We start from the raw sequence: 20,880 nt of genomic DNA on the forward strand, positions 1-20,880 counted from the left end.
AGAAGTGAAATTTACATAGTCAACCAACCAATTAATTAAAGAACTTTTTGATGTTACCGTTTCTCCACAAATCAAAATTGCATCAGAAGTGAAATTTATGTAGACAACCAACCGATTAACTACTAAAATTTTCCAATGAATTTTTAAGTCAACTGGACTATTTCAATAGAGAAATTTATATTTATTCTGAAATTATAACAACAACAAAAGAAAAACACTGTTGAAAATTAAAGTCATGTATAATATTTCTGGAAAAACTCCACAAATATTAATCCCTAGGTAATATTAAGAAGGAAGTTGATAAAAGGAATAATGAAACAAGAAAATCAGACAAATTAAATTGCAAAAGTTCAAAGCAAATGAGATGCTAAGGCTAGTTATTAGATTGAGTATAAATTGAATTTCAAAAGAATCTAATAATATCAAGGCTTCAAGTTTGGTCTGTATAGTTAGGTTGAATTTGTTACACAATAGACTGTATATATTAAAAAAAAAGTTGGAAAAATATGTCAGTAGCTCCTGCTTTCTGTTCATAGCAGCAGTGAGTTTGTAAGATTTCACTTTTACATCCCAAAAAATGAGGCAACTAGAACACATAATACTGAAAGAACGAATACATTTCAGTGGATACAAACACGAAGGTAAAAAAAATAATGTATATTTTAAGCATATAGTAATTCTTCTTCATTAACTGTGTATGGAGGAGGTAACAAACTCTTCGCCTTAATGAATGTATCTGTACTACCAGAGGGAACTTCTGTAATGGGAGCATCAAGGACCTCGTCTGGAATTTCCCCTAATGTCTCTTCGAAGAGGGATTTAATTGTCTACAAGGTTTAAAATCAGTTTCAAAAACTTACTGCAGGAGGGCTTGAATGGAAAAGAACTTTAAAGTTACCCTGCCAGCGACAAACAAAATTTAACAAAGCTTGCTCCTGATGGGCCATACAGGCACATCAAACTATTGTTTCTGATATTATTTTTTCGTTTAGATATGAATGTGCTTAAAATGCACGTAACGTGACATCTTTCCTAAAATGGCAAGGTCCATGAATTTCATAAAATCAAATTAATATGTAGCAATGCCTACCATTTTCACATCTTCTCATGGTTCTTTTATTATTTCTCCAACATAAAGAAGCATTATAACTCTTCCAACAATTTTCTCTAAACTACAAAAATCAGATTCCACTCGGGAAAATGAAATGTAGTCTCAGAAATTTCTTTCATACTAGGTGAAAGAGATAATTCCACCACAGCAGAATATGACAATGGAAAGAGCAATTCAATCTGTCATGATTATTAAAGAGAGCACTTCTTATTGTCATAATTCAGTAGTGACATACCGTGCAGTGCCGGAAAGCAGCATCAACCGCACGCTTCCACACAACATTTCTAGGCTCTGCATGAAATAGGCCAAGCAAAGGCTGTACAGGGAAAAGTTCAAATGATGACAACAGTAAAATGTGTTGGGAGTCAAAGCCCTAATTAAATGTTAAAACTAAGAAAAGAAGAGAATATACAGAGCAATTATGAGGAAGATAGGCCAAACCATGCATCAGTAGAATACAATGTCCAGACAACAGAAATTCGCTTACTAAGTTTTTAGAAGTTTTTTAGCTTGCGGAATTCCAAACACAGCTAAGGCTAATAGCTCAAAACAATAAAGTGATCAGAGACCCTACCTTGACAACTTCCCGGACAGTTGGCTTAGGTCCATATATTCTAAGGACCGAATCACCATAGACCTGATATTGTTCAAGAACCTGCCACCACAAAGACGCGAGTAATAATGAGATCATATGTCATTCAAGTAGGAAGATTTCACTCAAAAAATAAAATGCAGATGCCAATGAGAACCTGGCGCCGAGTTATACTACGAAGAGGTGCACCATATATGGCGCTGTCAACAAGTCCTAGAATCTGCCATGGACTGTCAAAAGCATGAGTTGTCTTAACATGTCAAGAAAATGAGAGAACCTAATAAAAAATAAGCTGTCAAGGTTAGCAGTTAGAGCTTCAAAACATATAATGGGATTTGTCATTCTGCATTATCGACCCAAAAACTAGAATCAGAGTCACAAGATCCCTACTTTATCACGTGACGTCCACTATTCAGATTTCAGTTACTGACTTACTGTTACTTGGTATTTTTTTTGCATATTCCCCTACAGAGGTCAAAAGGTTGCTGCTCTTTTTTCTCAATAACCCAATGAATATGAAAAGCTTCTACTTACCAAGAATCTTTCTTATGGATCCACACCAGCAAGCTTATCCAGAAAGAATAGCTTAAAACAATAAATTTGAAGTACACAGCATATTTACAACTCTAAAGTATCATGTGTAGTAAAAACCACCTCTCTTCTTTTCTTTGGCGTTGTTGACAAGGGACCCCGCAGCCGCTACCTTTTGGGTGAGCACAGAACCACATAGGAGAGGTGAACCGCACTAAGCACGCACTAAGCAAGCCCCGTGCGACAAGCTCGACCAAGAAGAACAACCCCCTGCTGTCTCAGGAAAGGGGTTTCGAATTTGAGACTTCCATTATGGAAGTCCCAATCCAAACCACCTGAGCCACCCCAAAGGGTGTAAAAGCCATCTCTCTTCAGAAAATTAACTACTTTATTGGGAATATCAACTTAAAGAGAAGCCGGTGGGCATTGTCTTTCAAGTTCTCTAGAGACGATCAGACAATTTTATTTTTATTTTTCAATTTAATGGTTAGCTCAAACATACAATTATCAACTTGCAAGATCTACGAGGACATTCTTCTCAAGAAGATCCACAAAGGCATTACAGGAGAATATGTCAAACCTATAGAATCCATAGAAATCTATATTTTGGGAGGTCATACTCAGGTGTCTAGTAGATAAAAGAACTAGTAGTGAAGTGTAAAACAAATAAGTGAACATCTAGGAGAAGGGAATACAAAAATATGTACACATATATCAAACAATTAAGGTCAAAATATTGAAATGGCTACAAATATAGAAACTTTTCGTACTGTCCGTAAGCTGCACGTCCCAGCATAACCCCATGAGCTCCTTCTATGCGTGCCGCATTAACCTACAAATGCAACAACCAGAAAAGGGGTAGGTTTATGAAAGTGCAGCGTTAAAATAGAATATGTTAACCACAAAAAGATCGGTAAATGGAGAAGAAATTCTATGTGCAAGTATGAAGTTTGACAAAGCCTAAACAATCAATGTGCAAGAAAGACTAGAAAAACCAGTTACTTATACAGTTTTCGGCGAAACTTCCCAGGCCTAAATTGGCACAAGATTGGACTCTGAATTGGGAGGGGCATAATTTGTATCTAGATTTTTGTTGACTAAGAAAGAGAATATACATGCATCTCTTTTAATTTTTTCTTTCTTTTTTGACGAGTTATTTTTCAAACAGAAAGAAGCCTATCAAGGAGATATCATAGCCTTCTCAAGATGTGGAAGTATTAGGTATTTTAAATGGATCAGACATCCAGCATTCTGTCAACATTTGATTTTTGCATTTTAAAAGCATTTATTCACAAATTTGTACATGTCAACTCCATATAGGTTTGCGATACTTACCTCCTCAATAGAAGTTATGCCTCCATTTATCGTGAACTGCAGATCAGGGAAATCACGCAAAAGGGCATAGTAGTACTCATACCTATCAATTGCCACCTTAGCTAGTCATTATGAGCAATTACTAACATCCATTTGTTTATCAGTGATTAGGAACAATTGATGAGATATAAAGACAGGAAAGTCTTGGCTACAAATACACCAGTAAATGATTAAATAGAGATATATAATTTCACTTGGTTCATTATCATAAATCCTTGCTGGATTATTAAGCTATTACAAACTGCCTACTTGAGTGGGGGGATTTTTCGATTATCTGCTGGGCTGATTCCATTCAGTAATGCCTTCCGAGAATGTATAATAAAATGCCGAGTTGGTGAATGAGAAGAAACCTCATAAATAAAATCACCTGTACACATGAAAGGAAGGTCAATATTTTCTAATTTATGGAGAAGAGAGCAGCACTATTTACCACACCAACTGGGGGATCTAAACCATGTTAACTGATAGGGTAAGACTCATTGGGGAGGTCAATCAGTTAATAGACAACACTTTTCACATTCTTCTCTTTCTCTTTCTTTTTTTCCTTTTAATAGCTGTGTTCTGATAAACATGAGGCAGAATCAAACACTCATCTTAGCTATGCCTAGTGCATACAAAACATAAGAACTATCCTAAACAACAGCAGTAGAAAAATATGCATGAGAATCATGTCAAACAATGTGCCAGGCTGTCAGCTAACCTAGTTGAGTAAGTTTTACACGTGGAAACTTTTTTGGTTAAGCCACTATGCACATTACCTACGTAACATTTTTAAGCATGTGTTTCTCTTAAATTGTGATCTCCCTGTTCTCTTTTTTTATGTTTGATGACATTTAATTTCAGATCCAGCATGTGGAGAGAACTATTAAGTTACTTGTGTTAACGTGTGTGCAAGTACAGAGATGCTCCTCTCCGGACTTCACAAATCCACTAATACATTATTGCTCAAAGGGAACAAAAAGACTTGAAAGTGTAACATTGCTTCTGCTCCAGGTTAAGTGATCACGCAATTTGCTTCTAGTTCATAGTTACAAGTTATTGTCAGCTTTCTAAGATATACTCGAATGTCCAAGCAGCTACAAGGACAGGAAAGCCTACTTGAAAGTTGCAAAAATTATTTTGGACAAACTAATGAAGCTCAATTTTGATGATTTTCTGGAAGCAAGATTGGAGTTTAAAACAAACATGCAGGATCATAACCCACACAAGAGAAAGAAACAACAAGTGAAAATCAAAAATCAAGATGAAGACTTCTTTGTTCTCGTTTCCTGTGAATGAGTGGTTTGAAGAGCTTACAGAGTTCATTGTATGAATCATGGTCATCAACTCCAATTCTGCATTTGACGCTCACAGGAACATTTGTATTTGCAGCAATTACGGACATGGCCTCAGCAACAAACTTTCCTTGTATAAGTTATGCATATATCAGAGGAACTCTACAGATAATTAATGTATTTGATGTATCAAGAAAACAAATCTGAACCTTCGGATCAAGCATGAGGCGCACACCGAAACACCCATGTCCAGCTACTTTTGGACTCGGACATCCACAACTAATAGATAATAGAGGAGAAGCATCAGTTATGGGTCTAAACAAAAGGCTAGAAACTTATATGGTACATGGGAAAAGAAGAACTAACTTAAGATTAATTTCATCATAGCCATAAGGAGTTGCCAGTTGGGTTGCTTTCGCCAAGTTCTCCAATTTATTTCCCCCGATTTGAAGCACTATAGGATGTTGCTCAGGGCCATATGCCAAGAATCTATCCTGGTATATTAGTAGAATCACATAAATGTCAGATCTCATAGGCTGATAGATACACAAGCATTAGTCAGTGATAAGCTGCTCTTAAAGGTCCAAGCGGCAAACATAGTAACCTACCAGTACGAGAAGTTCCTTTAGGAGATCTACCTAGGACACAATAATATATCATCTAGGTCCCCTTCTAATCCACACATATTATACTAACAAAATAAACATTTGTTTTCTATGGGAACAACTAACTGCGAGAAGGGTCCTAGTTTAGGAGAACGCAAACGACCAACCAATTTGGCTAACTTGAACCTCAAAATACAACCCAATTTTTTTGTTGTTGTTATAATTGAAAAAATAACGGTCCAATACATCTATTTAGTCAATCAAACCAGTGTTTTCAGGCACCACCCATAAAAGTTAAGAACTTTTCTTTTGATGAAATAAGTGGTGAATTGGTAAACAAAGCATCCAGCAGATGCATAATTACAGAAGTAGGAAGAGTCAGCTCCAAAAAAATAAAACTATCAAAGGACTAGTGAGCTGCCAAAATCCAAGAGAACATCAGGGTTAAAAACAGGTGTAAGACTAACCAAAAAAAAAGTAGAACTAGGTATCTCGCCTTGACCTTGGAGTTAGGCAGTTTACCCATAAAAGTGTTAACTGTAAAAAGCCTCTTTGTAATAATCAGTTTACATTATGTGAAAGCAGGTATATACCCACAAAGACATATAGTCACTATTTCCTTTTATCATACAAAAATTGGGGCTGGTGGTCAGAGGATCAAGATTACATAAGGCAACTTTAAACTACTTCACTGTGTCTAGTCTTACAGCAAATGGATGAAATAAAATTATTAGATATTTGAGTTATGCACATTTAGTGAAAAAATTAATCTGTACACTTGAGTTAAATTATACTAGTAGTCTAGTTTGAATCCTGTGTAATTGTGAGCCTTTACTTACTATGGCACGGTTCCAATTCTCCTTAGCTTGCCAAATGCTAACTGAAAACAAAAACTGAGGCAGAGGGAGTGCAACAATCCACACCTTTTCTTATTTTAGAAAAAAAACACAAATAACCGAGAAATCCACGAGGGCTAAGGGCACATGTTTTGCAACTCAGTTGGATGCAACTTGATTTTAAATCAACCCAATTTTCATGACCCAGCCAAGAAAACCTTCTCCATTTAAAGACAACGTTTTAGTCTGCAGCAGGTTTCAAGCCCATGACGTGTGTCTTACTCCACACATCACGCACCCTCGCTCTAACCACTAGGACCGAATCCTCCGGAGCTGCAACAATGCACACCTTCAGAAGGATATTTGGAAGAATGGTAAATGTTATTCTCTTTTTATCATTTCTATTTGTCTAGAATAAGAACAAAATATTAGCTCACATAATTCTCTTCGTTTTGCTTAGATCTAATTATCAGAGAGAAACAACAAAGTACTTTATAGTATGGTAGAGAAGCACTATAGTCTCATTCCACGCAACATTACTTTACCAAATTGCCAGTCTGGTAGACAATTGTTTCTGCAGCAATCATTTCTGTGTAGAGCCATGCCTTTTTTGAGATAAGGCGGGCCAAAGTTCTGTAATGGTTATCCGTCCAGTCCATCATGGGGGCAACACTGTTAAAATACAAAGGCTTGCAAATATTAGGGAGTTATTCTTGGCTATTAAGGGTGTGTCCGGACTTCATTACGAAGGATAACAGTCTATCAAATATTTCTCAATTTTCTCATGTTCGGTTGATCAATTTTTATTTTGAAAAAGACATTATTTCTGTGATAACAAATAACTTAAGTCAAGTAAAATGACTTTCCCACTGGAGGTAAGAAAAACAAGTTCCAAGTGGCATTCCATGTTGATTGTTTCTCCCCATTCTCCGACACACCTCATCTTCACCCTTGCCCCCATACCCCCACCTACACTCCTATAGAATTTATCTAGGTTGTATTCAGATGTTTTTAGGATAATATTATTTTTGCTTAGCTAATAAACACATGTAAATAACTAAGAAACTCATTTATTTTTCCTTCATACCGAACACACCCTAAATAAACAACTATTAGTGGAGCTTATCAACTTTGTAAATAGAGAAAACTGGAGTTAAACATATGCAGGCACCTGAACCAAGGAGGAGGATGGCGTTCTGCAGCCATTAGAGAAGCAGAGTGAAGCTTGGAGTTTTGATGATAAGCACACAATGTCCTTTGTTTGCTTGAACTTCCATAGAACAAGTTTGATGAGAATCTACCAAAACGGATAACAGAATGAAAAGGAGTTATAGAAGCAATCAAACAATGTCCCGCAGATTTCATCTTCTTCCCTCCAAGCCCAGCGTATGCTGCTCTCATTATCTACTTATCCATTGAATACAAATTGGCATTACAGGAGGACAGGCGATTTGGGGGTATTTCTTGGGTCGGGTTTTTCGACGGGTGTTAGCAATTGTTTGTATGCTTCGAAACAAAAGTGACTATATACCAAGTGGACTCAAACAAAAGTGACTATATACCAAGTGACTTATCACTCCATCGCAATTGTTGTTGGTGTTTGTACTTTTATTTATATATTTCTACATGTATAATGTGTTAGAATGATACAATTTTTGAATTGTCAAAGTCATAATACTCAATTATACGAGTATATATTAGTTGAAGTTGAACGAAATAGGGTTGTCAATTTACCATTCTGCAAAATATCCAAATCAAACTTCAAAATATCGAACCATGCCGAATTAATTTGGTATAATAATGATACAATAGTTTAAAAATCAAATACTGAAATTATGGTACCAAAATTTCAAATACCGTACCATACCATACCATGTCCAGCTCCAGGAGGCACATGCAAAATGCGCCTAACAAATTTTACAAAATTTATAGTCCCTTCGTTCTATATTACTTTTCATATTGCACCGTGCTTATGAAATCTAAAATTAAAAAAATAATTTTGATCCTTATTATATATTAAATTCATTAGTTATTATCTATAGAAATAAGAAAGATAGAGAGTAACTCATATATATATATAATTAAATTTGACATCTTCACTTATCACTGTTCTATGTTTTTGTTATACGTCTCAAAAGTATAATATTTCTATTATCTTTCTATTTGAAAGTAATCCTATTTTTATGCAATGATGTTCTTTGCTTGTATGCAGTTATCTTTGGAAAAAATGAATACTAACTCACTGATTGAGCACTCTTTGTGTCAAAGTTAAACAAGGTTACATAATACTAATAAAATTTACTGAAACTAAGTTATTTTCTTTTTAATGAGGTAATTTGCATAATATGATAGTATTATATTTTAAGATATTATGATTCCTTTTTTTTTTTTAAACTGGATACTTCTAAGAGATTAGAATTGATTTGCGTCTCCTAATAAATTTTAGGGATATCAAACACATACATTATTTAAACATATATGAAGCTTTCGCCTCGCCCCATACTAAATAAAATGCTTTGTCTCACGCCCCTTTTAAAACACTGGCTGTAACAGTGGTTTTTGCTACTGCAGTCTGGTAAGAATCTAACAACATCAAGGCTTCAACTTCAGTCATGAATCTTTTACACAATAGACGACGGATTCAACTTCTCACCGTTCCTATCAAATTCTATGTATGTAAGATATTGAAAAAAATTTAGAAAAATATGTCAGTAGGCACCTGCTTCATGTTCAAAGCAGCTGTGAGTATTTAGGATTTTCACTTTTACAAGCCCATGTAGCTGGTTACATTGGGATAGATGGCCTCCCAAAAGATGAGGTACTTAAAATACATAATACTAAAAGAATGAATCTATTTCATTGGGGTACAAACACTAAGGGGGAAAAACATGTATATATTTAAGCTTACAGCAACTCTTCTTCACTAACTGTATATGGCGGAGGTAACAAACTCTTCGCCTTAATGAATGTATCTGTACTACCAGAGGGAACTTCTGTAAGGGGCGCATCAAGGACTCTGTCTGGAATTTCCCCTAACGTCTCCTCGAGAATGGATTTGATTGTCTACAAGGTTTAAAATCAGTTTCAAAAACTTACCAAATGAAAAAGACATAGAAATACAATTTTAAACACATATTGCTGATCTAGGCACATATCTAACCCTGCCAGTAACTAACAAAATTTCACAGAGCTTTCTCCTGGATGGCAAAGATAGCCCATCAAACTATTCTTTCCTGATACCATTCTTCTATTCAGAGATGAATGTTATTAAAATGCATGTGAATATGACATTTTTCCTAAAATAGTGAGGTCCATGAATATCATAAAGTCAAAAACAGATGTTTCATTTTACTTATCTAGTTTAGCAAATCAAGAAAATGTTGTTAGTATTACTTTTTTCTCAAACTAACCTTAGTATTAAGGGGCCGTTTGATTACTGGTTAGAGTTATGAAAGGGTTTAATCATGTAAATATTATTAAGTTATGTAGAAATCATAATACATGAAATACCAACTATTAAATTTGTCGTAATTAATATATATTATTTACAAATAAATAAGTAAACAAATATAAATTGTCCCTCTTTTTGAATAAAAAGTACAGAAAAAAAAGTTCTCCCTCTATACTTAATTGAGACTTTTGTTTTTTCATTTTACAATCTTTTTAGTGTTTATAGTTTATAAGAATAAAATATCCTTCATATATTTCAAGTACATTATAATATCCTATTTTATATTAATGTAAATATTCTATATATTGTTTATATATACTAAATATATGAATTAGGTATAAATTCACGTTTTGAACAAAATAATATTACATGTTAATTAAATATGTGAAGTTTATTTAATAGTATATTCACTACTTATATATAAGTATGGATAACCACAAGCAATGGTCGACATGTCTGCTTCACCTATGTGGTTCCACACTTACATATACGTTTCCAATTCTTTTTTCTCGTTTTAATTTATTTGTCTTATTTTTTAAAATATCAAAAAATTGCGTCATAAAATACTATGGATCATGCTAATTGACAACTTAATTTTTTTATTAAAAAAAAGCATACAAAAATTGATTGCTTTTTAATTTTCTTATATATCTAAAAATTGCATAATAAAATAAATTATACTAATTGACAAGTTAAATTTTTTTTAAAAAAAACATATAAACATTAATTGCTTATAAATTTTTTTTAATTGATTCATAAAATAAATCTCTGTCTAAGTGTGGATAACCACACGGGTGGCGATCGACATGCATGCTTCACCTATGTGGTTATCCACACTTATACATAGATAGATTAATTTTATGAATCAATCGATTTTCTTTTTAATAAGCAATCAATTTTTATGTTTTTTTATTTTAAAAAAATTAAGTTCTCAATTAGCATGATCTATAGTATTTCTACGCAATTTTAAGATATTTAAGAAAATTAAAAAATAAGATAAATAAATTAAAACGAAAAAAAAGTAGGAAAACATATATGCAAGTGTGGAACCACACAGGAGAAGCAGGCATGTCGACCGTCTCCTGTGTGATTATCCACAGTGATATATAAGTAGTGATATATAAGTAGTGGATATACTATTAAATAATTTCACATATTTAATGAACATGTAATATTATTTTGTTTAGAACGTAAGTTTATACCTAATTCATATATTTGGTATATTAAAAATATATATAATATATTGATAGAATATTTACATTATATTAAAATATTATAATGTACTTGAAATATATGAATGATATTTTATTCTTATAAGCTATAAACATAAAAAAATAGCTAAATGAAAAAACAAAGACCTTTTTTTTCCCTTTACTTTTTATTCAAAAAAGGGAGAATTTATATTTGTTTACTTATTTATTTGTAAATAATATATATTAATTACAACAAATTCAATAGTTGATAATTCATGTATTATGATTTCTACATAACTAAATAATACATGAATGACTAAATCCAACATAACTAAACTCTGCATAACTAAACCCTACATAACTAATACCTCCATAACTCTAACCAGTAACCAAATGGCCCCTAAGGGTGTGTCAGGTCAACAAGGACCAAGTAATATGAAACAGAGGGACAATGCAGCAATGCCACCATTTTCACATCTTCCCATGGTTATTTTTATTATGTCACCACCATAAAGAAACATTATAACTCATCCAAACAATTTTCTCTAAACTAGGTAAATCCGATAAAAGTTGGGAAAATGGAACTAGAGAGTCACTTCAGAGATTGTGATAGCAGGGAACAAATATCATACTGGGTGAAAGATATAATTGCACCACAGCAAGAATATGGCAATGGAAAGAGCGATTCCCTCTGTTACAGTTATTAAATAGAGCACTTCCAATTGTCATAATTCAATGGTGACATACCGTGCAGCGCAGAAGAGCAGCATCAACCTTGCGCTTCCACACAACATTTCTAGGCTCTGCATGAAATAGACCAAGCAGAGGCTGTACAGGGAAAAGTAAAAATGATGATACAGTAAAATGTTTTTAAATCAAAGCCCTCACGAAATGTTATGACAACAATTATGAGGAAAAAGGCAAACTATGCATCAGAAGGGTGACAATGTCCAGGACAAAAGAACAATCGTTCACTAAGCTTTTAAAAGAAGTGTGTTTATGCTACAAACTCCGGACGTAGCTAAGGTTAACAACTCGAAAGGGTAAAATGAATAGTGATCCTACCTTCATTACATCCCGAATATGGGGCTTAAGTCCATACATTCTAACGACTGAGTCACCATAGACCTGATATTGTTCAAGAACCTGCCACCACGAAGACATAAGTAATAATGAGATCAGATGTTATTTAAGAAGGAAATTTCACTAAAAAAATGAGTTACAGATGGCAATGAGAACCTGGCGCCGAGTTATACTACGTAGAGGTGCACCATATACAGCACTGTCAACAAGTCCTAGAATCTGCCATGGACTGTCAAAAGCATGAGTTGTCTTAACATGTCAAGAAAATGACATATAAAAAAAACTAGGTGTCAAGGTTAGCAGTTAGAGCTTCAAAACATATGATGGGGTTTGTCATTCTGCATTATTGAACCAAAAACTAGAATTAGAGTCACAATACTGACCCACTGAACCAACAAATCACCAATGCAATTACATGCACAAGATATTTTTCACATATTCCCCTACAGATGCCAAAAGGCTGCTCTTTTTTTCCTTAAACAACCCTACAAATATCAAAAGTTTCTACTTACCAAAAAATCCACCTTTCACGTGGATCCACACTGACAAGTTTATCCAGACATAAATTTGAAGTTCACAGCATATTTACAATTTTAAAATTTCACATGTTATAGAAATCACCTTTTTTCAGATAACAATCTGCTTTATTGGCAATACACGCTAAAAGAAATGCTAATGGGCATCGTCTCTTAAGTTCTCTACATATGAAAAATTATCTTTATTTTTCAATTTAGCGGTTATCTCAAACTTACAATTCTCAACTAGCAAGATCTACAAGGACATTCTGGGAGAAGAGGACAAACCTACAGAATCCATAAAACATCGATATTCAGGAGGTCAGGTGTCGAGTTGTAAATAAAAGAGACTAGTGGAAATAGTGTAAAACAATTATGTAGAGATCTAGTAGCAGGGACTATACAAATATGTAGACATCTACCAAACTAAAAAAGTCACAATAATATCTGGACGAATTATTGAAACAGTTACTAGTATTGACACTTCCCATACTTGCTGTAAGCTGCACGTCCCAGCATAACCCCATGAGCTCCTTCCAAACGTGCTGCATTAACCTACAAATGAATGACCAGAAAAGGGGTCAGGTACTATAAGAATGCAGCATTAACATAGAATATGAATAACCACAAAACAACATTGGTATATGTAGAAGAAGTCCTATGTGCAAATATGAAGTTTCACAAAGCTTACACAATCAATGTGCAAGAAAGACTAAAAACCATTTAGTTTTGAACTTCTCAAAAAGATTCCTGAGCCTAATTTGCACACGATTGGGACCCTGAATTGCTAATGGCAATAATATCTAGAATTTTGCCAACTAAGAAAGATCATATAAATGCATCTCTGCTTTTGTTTTTTTGATAAGTTATATATCACCGGAAGAAGTTTATCTAGAGTATGTCATAGCCGTGGAACCAATAAGGTGTTTTAAAATGGATCAGATATCCTGCATTATGTCAAAGACCAAATCATCCTAATGTAGCTTGTTTTGCTCAAAATAAACAAAATGCTCCCTGCTTGAAGGGTCGATGGTAGCTGGATAGAGTCATGCAAATATTAGTATTGTGGTATTAGTTATGCAGGATTTAGTTGTGCATGGTTTAATAATACATGTATTAGTTATGCAGAGTTTAGTTATGTAGAGATCACAATATATTAGTGAGCTAATTTTTACTTCTTAATTTCAAAAAAATTAGTGAGCTAATATTTATAGTAACCATTAAAATAACCATCACATATTGAAATTAAATAAATACCAATAGTATTGTTATTCTTATCTCTAAGAATGATAGGATCAAAGATATTCATGTATTAGTTATATAGTTGGTCATTTCAATGGTTATAATCAGTGTTTTCAAAAACGTTTTTTTGGGGCGAGTCTCGATACAGTGCAAACCAAAAATGCTCTGGGGCGCAAATTGAAGACTTGGATTCATAGGGCGTAAGTCCTAGAATTTGGGGCGTAAGTAAAAACGTATGCCCTGGGCATTTTTTTGGGGGTTTTAAACGTTTTTTGCTTTAAATTATATTTTATTATTGGTATAATGATATTTCTCAAATAGTAATTGTAATACTTTTTTTCTACATTTTTGCTTATCATACCTTTTTTAACCTTATCAAATAAAAATCACAACATCTTTTTCTATATATTATAGATTATTTATTTAAATTTATTTGTAAAATAATTGAAAGTTCTACTTTTGCTAATTTTCTTAGTAATAAAATTATTAAATTGAATATACATGAGACTATGCCCGGTAGACCCATAAGACTTATGCCCCGTGTCTCGCGGCTTATGTCTCACCCCGTACTACATAAAATGCCTCGTCTCATGCCCTCGCCTTCAAAATAATTAAAAGTTTTACTTTTGCTAATTTTCACAGTATGAAAATTATAAAACTAAATATACATCAGACTATGCCCCGTAGATCCATAAGACTTACGTTCCGTGTCTCGGGGCTTACGACTCGCCCCGTACTACATAAAATGTCTCGCCACACGCCCCCGCCTTTTAAAACACTGGTTGTAATAAATATTAGCTCACTAATTATTTTTTGGAATTAAGAAATAAAAATTATGTCACTAATGTATTGTAATCACTACATAACTAATACATGTATAACTAAACCTTGCGTAACTAATACACATAACAAATACTTGTATAACTAATACCCATATCATTAATACCTACATCACACTATCCAGCAACCAAATGAACCCTAAGGTCATAGTGGAGAACTTATTTTTTCAGCACATTTGTTTTTATCATTTATAGCAACCTTTTCACAAATTAATACATGTTAATTCCATATTAGGTTTGAGATACTTACCTCATCAATAGAATTTATGCCTCCATTTATTGTGAACTGTAGATCAGGGAAATCACGCAAAAGGGCATAGTAGTACTCGTACCTGTCAATGGATCAATTTAAGTGGTCATTATGAACAACAGTTAAGATCTTTATTTATCAGTGATTAGGAACAACTATTAAGACCTAAAGATAGGCATGTAGTAGCTCAATGTCTCAGCTACAAATACACCAGTAAATGATTAAACAGAGATATATAATTTCACTTGTTTCATTGTTGTAAATCCTTGCTGGACTATAAAGCTATGACAAATTGCATACTTGAGTGGGGGAATTCTTCGATTATCTGCTGGGCTGATTCCATTAAGTAATGCTTTCCGGGAGTGTATAATAAAATGACGAGTTGGTGACTGAGAAGAAACCTTGTAAATAAAATCACCTGTACACATGAAAGGAAGAGGTCAATTTTTTTCTTATCTAAAACAATGATAGCAGTACTATTTACCACCCCAACTTATGCAACTAACCTATCTTAGATAGGGTAAGATTCGTTGGGAAGGTCAATGAGTTCTAAGACAACATTTCCCACATTCTCTTCTTTACTTTTAGTAGCTTTGTTCCGATAAAATGAGGCAGAACCAAGCATTCATCATAACTATCTCTAGTGCATACAAACATAAGAAATATCCTAAACAGCAGTAGTAGAAAGATATAGAAAATACTCATGAGATTCACATACTCGGCCAAATTAAGCATGCAACTTGCTAGGAATTAGCAAATCATATAAGAATGTCAACTAAAGTGTTATGTACCCAAAATATAGATGAGCATGCAAGAAGCTAAGACACCTAATTCTGTGGCATCTAGTAATATAACATGAACCTTAATCTGTATCATCTAGCTGATAATGATCAGAACTCTTATTTAAATCATCCAGTAATGATGCAAATAAGCCTAATGGGTTATGTATATTATAAACCAAGACGGGGACATTTGGAATTATGTATAAGACAAACAATGTACCAAGCTATCAGCTAACCTAGTTGAGAAAGTTATATGTAGAAACAATTTTGGATAACTTAATTATGATTTCCGCTTCTCTTTCTTATATGCATGATGCACATTTAATTTCAGATCCAACATGGGGAGGGGATGGTCGAGTAACTTCTGTCAACGTGCGTACAAGTACAGAGGTGATCCCCTCCAGTCTCCATAAACCTACTAATATAGTATGCACAAAGGGAACAAAAAGACATGTGAAACATAGCCACTTGAAGTGTAACATGGCTTCTGCTCCGAGTTAAGTGGTCATGCAATTTGCTTCTAGTTCATAATTACAAGATATTGTCAGCTTTCTAAGATCTACTCGAAAGTCCAAGCGTTACAAGGTCAGCAAGACTTGCTTGGAAGTATATTACAAAGGAACTAAAGGAGCTCAATTTTGATGATTTTCTTGAAGCAAGGTTGGAACATAACAATGTAGTTGTAACCGACAAGATAAAAGAAAGGAACAAGTAAAATCAAAAGATTGATAAATTGAAGAATTCAATTTTGATTCTCATTTCCTGTGAGTGAGGAAAAGTTTGAAGAGCTTACATAGTTCATTGTATGAGTCATGGTCATCAAGTCCAATTCTGCATTTGACACTCACGGGAACATTTGTATTTGCAGCAATTACGCACATGGCCTCAGCAACAAACTAACCTTGTAAAGGTTGTGCATATATCAGAGTAACTATACAGAAATAATATATTTGATGTGTCAAGCAAGCAAATCTGAACCTTTGGATCAAGCATGAGGCGCACACCAAAACATCCATGTCCAGCTACTCTGGGGCTAGGACACCCACAACTATTATATAATAGAGAAAAAGAATCAATTATGGGTCTGAATAAAATCTAGAAACCTCTATTTTAGATAGGAAAAGCAGAACGTACTTAAAATTAATTTCATCATAGCCATATGGAGTTGCCAATTGTGTCGCTTTGGCCAAGTTCTCCAAATTATTTCCCCCAATTTGAAGCACTATAGGATGTTGCTCCGGGCCATATGCCAAGAATCTATCCTGGTATATTAGAAAAATCACATAAATGTCAGATCTCACTACACAATAGAAACACACAAGCATTAGTCAGTGACAAGATGCTCTAAAAGGTTTAAGCCACAAGCGCAATAACTTATCAGTACAAGAAAGCTCCCTTTGGAGATCTACACAGGCTACAACAATATATCATCTAGGTCCCCTTCTTTCCCACGTATTTTACACCAAAAAAATAATATTCCTTTTCTAGGGGACCATCTAACTGGGACAAAGGTCTTTGTTTAGGGAAATGAAAAAGACCAACCAATTCGCTCGGTTCCTTGAAAGACAACCCAAAGTTTCTAATTAATTGAAATAAAAACAGTAAATTCATCGATTTAGTAAACTAAATACAACTGTCATACACCATCTATAGAAGTGTTAACAGTAAGCTTCTCTTGGTAGAGGGTCAGTTTACATCATTGTAAAAACTAGGCATATACCCAGAGAGACATACATCCACTATTTCCTTTTATCATGAGAACTGGGTCTGGCAGCAAGAGGATCAAAATCACAGAAAGTAACTTCTGACTACTTCACCGTCTCACGACTTAAACAAATGGGGAAGAAATCTTAGGATATTTTGATTTATTCACATAATCACATTCACTGAAAAATTTAACCTGTACACTTGAGTTGAATTATCATAGACGAGTTTGAATCCTCTGCAACTGTGAGCCTTTACATACTATAGCACAGTAAATGTTCTTCTCTTTCTTATTTCTTTTTGTCTAGAATAAGAACAAAGGATTAGCTCAAATGACTCTCTTCTTTTTGCTTAGCTCTAGTTATCAGTAAGAAACAAAAAGTACTTTATAGTTGGGTAGAGAAGCACTAGTCTCATTCCATGATGCAGAACTTTACCAAATTGCCAGTCTGGTAGACAATGGTTTCAGCAGCAAGCATTTCTGAGTAGAGCCACGCCTTTTTTGAGATAAGACGGGCCAAAGTTCTGTAATGATTATCGGTCCATTCCATCATGGGGGCAACACTGTTTAAATACAAAGGTTTACAAATGTTAGGGAGCTTTTTTATAAATTATTATTTTAAGTACAGAAATATTAGGGAGCTTATTAACATTGTATAGAGACAAAATTGGACTTCTATATATGCAAGAACCTGAACCAAGGGGGAGGATAGTGCTCTGCGCCCATTAGAGAAGTAGAGTGGAGTTTGGAGTTTTGATGATAAGCACACAATGTCTTGCTTGAACTTCCATAAAAGAAGTGTGATGACAATCTGCCACAGGTTTTCAGGATAACAGAATGAAAAAGGAGTTAAAGAAGAAATCAAAAATGCCCCGTAGATCTCTTCTTCCCTCTAACCAGCGTAGGCTGCTGTTTATGAACTACGCATTGGATCAAATTTGGCATCACACAAGAGAATATGCTATATACACTCAGAGGCACTTTGAAACATTTTCACAAATAGATAATTCACTGAATAAATAAAGACCTGACGCCACATAGATCTATTTAAGCGCAAAAAGAAATATGTGCCATTTTAAGGACAAACTGACAGGAAGTGGAAAGTTGATAGACTGGCTCAATTAACTGAACATTTTAAATAATTTTACAGGTGCTGTAGGTGTTGCCTAGAAGACCGGAAAAGCCACCCTCACAAGTTAGAAAGAAGAGAAGTTACAAAGACAAATTAAAAGCATTTCGAGTACGATTTCAGCATTCATCTTGAGGTTAAGAAAAAGGTTCTAGACGCTTAGAAGGCAGAACTGATGCACTACACTGTTTAACATACAAATGTTTAAAATCATTAGCATTTTGTGGTAATCTGAACAACTAAATTGATATAGATGCTATGAAAGATTTCCTTGGCTCAGGTACAGATGTGAGAAAGATTAAATCATTTATAGCCTTCTTGATAACTAGGACACACTTGGTGCTGTTTTCACGAATCAAATATTATCATCAATCAACAAGGAACTAATTCTCAACCCTAAGCTTTTCAAGGTCAGTAATATGAATCCTCTATAATAATAAAATATTATTTATCAGCAAATTCATGACATTCTTTCTCTTTTAGAAGTCCCAAAATGTTATCACAATATTCCACTAATCATACACTAGCCATTCCATTTAAATAGACGCCATTCAAATGATTATGGAGTTTCCTAAGTTAAATTTGACTTGTACAATAACATTCAAGGTTTTTTAAGAGAGGGTGATAAAAATAAATCAAATTGGAGTTTAAAATTGAGTATTACAAGGAATCAGATTCTTGAAATATGTGAAAACTATATGGGACTAATACCAAAAACTGGAAAAGTGTAACATTTTAGAACATCCCAAAGTAGGATTATCATATAAATAAGGGCAGACAGGCATTATTCTATACAATTTTCAAAAGTTCCAAAATTTTACATCCCTAAATAAATTAAACTTGGATACAGTGTTTTTCTCTAAAACTAACGTCTTAAAAATCACTTTGGTGTTTTTATCTGCCACTCGTATATTAGACAGAGTCAAAGTTAAACGTTCTACACTTCATGGTCATATAGATAATATCAAAGTCAAATTTTCTACACCAAAATTCAATCTTTCTATGTTTTCTCCATATAATATACCCTTTCCAGCTTCCAACCCAAAATAAAATAGCTCTTAAACAATTCCTCCTAATTTTTTCATTGCTTAATATCTCAATCATATTTCAATTACCCAAAATCTCAGAACCATCCAATTCCTACACTTAAATACTTTCTTCCCACATTAAGCTTTTTTCCCTCCCAACAGGAATTGACCCCCCACCCCCACTCACCCAAAAAAAAAAGCGCGAACACGAAAATATATAAATTATGAGGGTTTTGAGGTTTAAAAAAGTGACCAGAATAAACTGAAATTAGGGAACTCAAGAACAAAACAAGAAAAACAAAATAATTTTTTTTTTAATAAAAAGGATAAGCACAAAAACAATACTAATAGCTTAGTAGAATGAAGAAAAAAGAGATTTAGGGTTTTACATTGAAGCAGAGAGAAGCTGCGGCAGCTACTTCTGAGGCGAATCCAGTGGCCGCTGGAGAAGACAAAACCAAATAAACAAAAGCTCCAAGTGTTAAGGAAATAGACTTTATCTTTTTTCACTTTTTTTTTTTTTGGCTCTGGGTTAAAGATATCTATTTTCTTAATTAATGATATTTTTTTATAAAAAAAATATGAAATTTGTTGTTCCGAATATACGAGGTAAAAGTTATTTGTCATTGATGTTTGACGATGAAATCAATTTGATGTTTTATGATAGGTCCGATCAAAGATAATAATCAAATATCAAATTAAGGTCGTGTCAAAGTAAAAAAAATTTACCACTTTGGGATTTGAAAATGAAGTGTTTTATTTGTTGAAGTACTGATTATGTTATTGAATAATTGAGTTAATATCTCAAAAGTTCACTCAACTTCGATAATCTATCTAGCAAGGTCATTCAACTTTTGTTATGTATCAATAAAATTATTTTGACTTAATTCTTTTTTGTCAAAAACTTCTCTCATCTAAATTTTGATGTTTTATGATAGGCAGGATCAAACGTATAATTGTTCTGTTGGTTAAAATTATTTCACAATGAAATGATCTTTACCACATTTCATAATATTTCTATTGTAATATCAAAAGATACGTAGTAGGAAAATATTTTGAAGTAATCTGACACTTTCTTGTAGAATTCTTTCATATCGATGCAATTATAAGTAGGAAATAGGAATAATCACAAGACAAAACAAACTTCAATTCTTTAATCATCTTTTATAGTGATAATTTAAAAAAGTTATAAACATAATAATACTTTTAAATTTAATAGCAAATTGTATTCGAGAACAACCTTCTGATGGCTCTATTTTAACCAAGACCAAACCCAAACGAATCTTCAAAAATTATAGCAGTTTTAAGCATTTACTCTAAACAAATATGAAGTTTCAAAT

The 20,880-nt window shown here is 33.6% G+C and overlaps 2 protein-coding genes across 3 annotated transcripts; both read right to left on the reverse strand.

Annotated features, from left to right (window-relative positions):
* Nucleotides 1-459: 459 nt before the first annotated feature.
* LOC101248235 (uncharacterized) lies at nucleotides 460-7,842 on the reverse strand. The gene is made up of 12 exons (XM_004229587.5): nucleotides 7,495-7,842; nucleotides 6,869-6,995; nucleotides 5,249-5,376; nucleotides 5,092-5,161; nucleotides 4,905-5,007; nucleotides 3,858-3,975; nucleotides 3,570-3,651; nucleotides 3,005-3,066; nucleotides 1,861-1,933; nucleotides 1,686-1,766; nucleotides 1,347-1,427; nucleotides 460-827 (listed from the first exon to the last, which is right to left on the reverse strand). The coding sequence occupies exons 1-12, from the start codon at nucleotides 7,722-7,724 to the stop codon at nucleotides 663-665; spliced, it is 1,320 nt and encodes a 439-aa protein (XP_004229635.1). The 5' UTR covers nucleotides 7,725-7,842; the 3' UTR covers nucleotides 460-662.
* A 1,136-nt stretch (nucleotides 7,843-8,978) lies between these two features.
* LOC101247957 (tRNA-dihydrouridine synthase) lies at nucleotides 8,979-20,039 on the reverse strand. 2 transcript variants are annotated; one of them, NM_001329118.1, is made up of 13 exons: nucleotides 19,930-20,007; nucleotides 18,075-18,194; nucleotides 17,820-17,946; nucleotides 16,813-16,940; nucleotides 16,657-16,726; nucleotides 16,472-16,574; nucleotides 15,197-15,314; nucleotides 14,897-14,978; nucleotides 13,059-13,120; nucleotides 12,207-12,279; nucleotides 12,033-12,113; nucleotides 11,715-11,795; nucleotides 9,019-9,386 (listed from the first exon to the last, which is right to left on the reverse strand). In NM_001329118.1, the coding sequence occupies exons 2-13, from the start codon at nucleotides 18,107-18,109 to the stop codon at nucleotides 9,228-9,230; spliced, it is 1,119 nt and encodes a 372-aa protein (NP_001316047.1). In that variant the 5' UTR covers nucleotides 18,110-18,194; nucleotides 19,930-20,007; the 3' UTR covers nucleotides 9,019-9,227. The 2 variants fall into 2 exon arrangements, with proteins under 2 accessions (XP_010324507.1, NP_001316047.1); XM_010326205.4 differs by lacking the exon at nucleotides 18,075-18,194 and having other exon boundaries at nucleotides 8,979-9,386; nucleotides 19,930-20,039.
* Nucleotides 20,040-20,880: the final 841 nt, after the last annotated feature.

Source organism: Solanum lycopersicum, chromosome 1 (genome assembly GCF_036512215.1).
Source record: "Solanum lycopersicum chromosome 1, SLM_r2.1".
Taxonomy (NCBI): Eukaryota; Viridiplantae; Streptophyta; class Magnoliopsida; order Solanales; family Solanaceae; genus Solanum; species Solanum lycopersicum.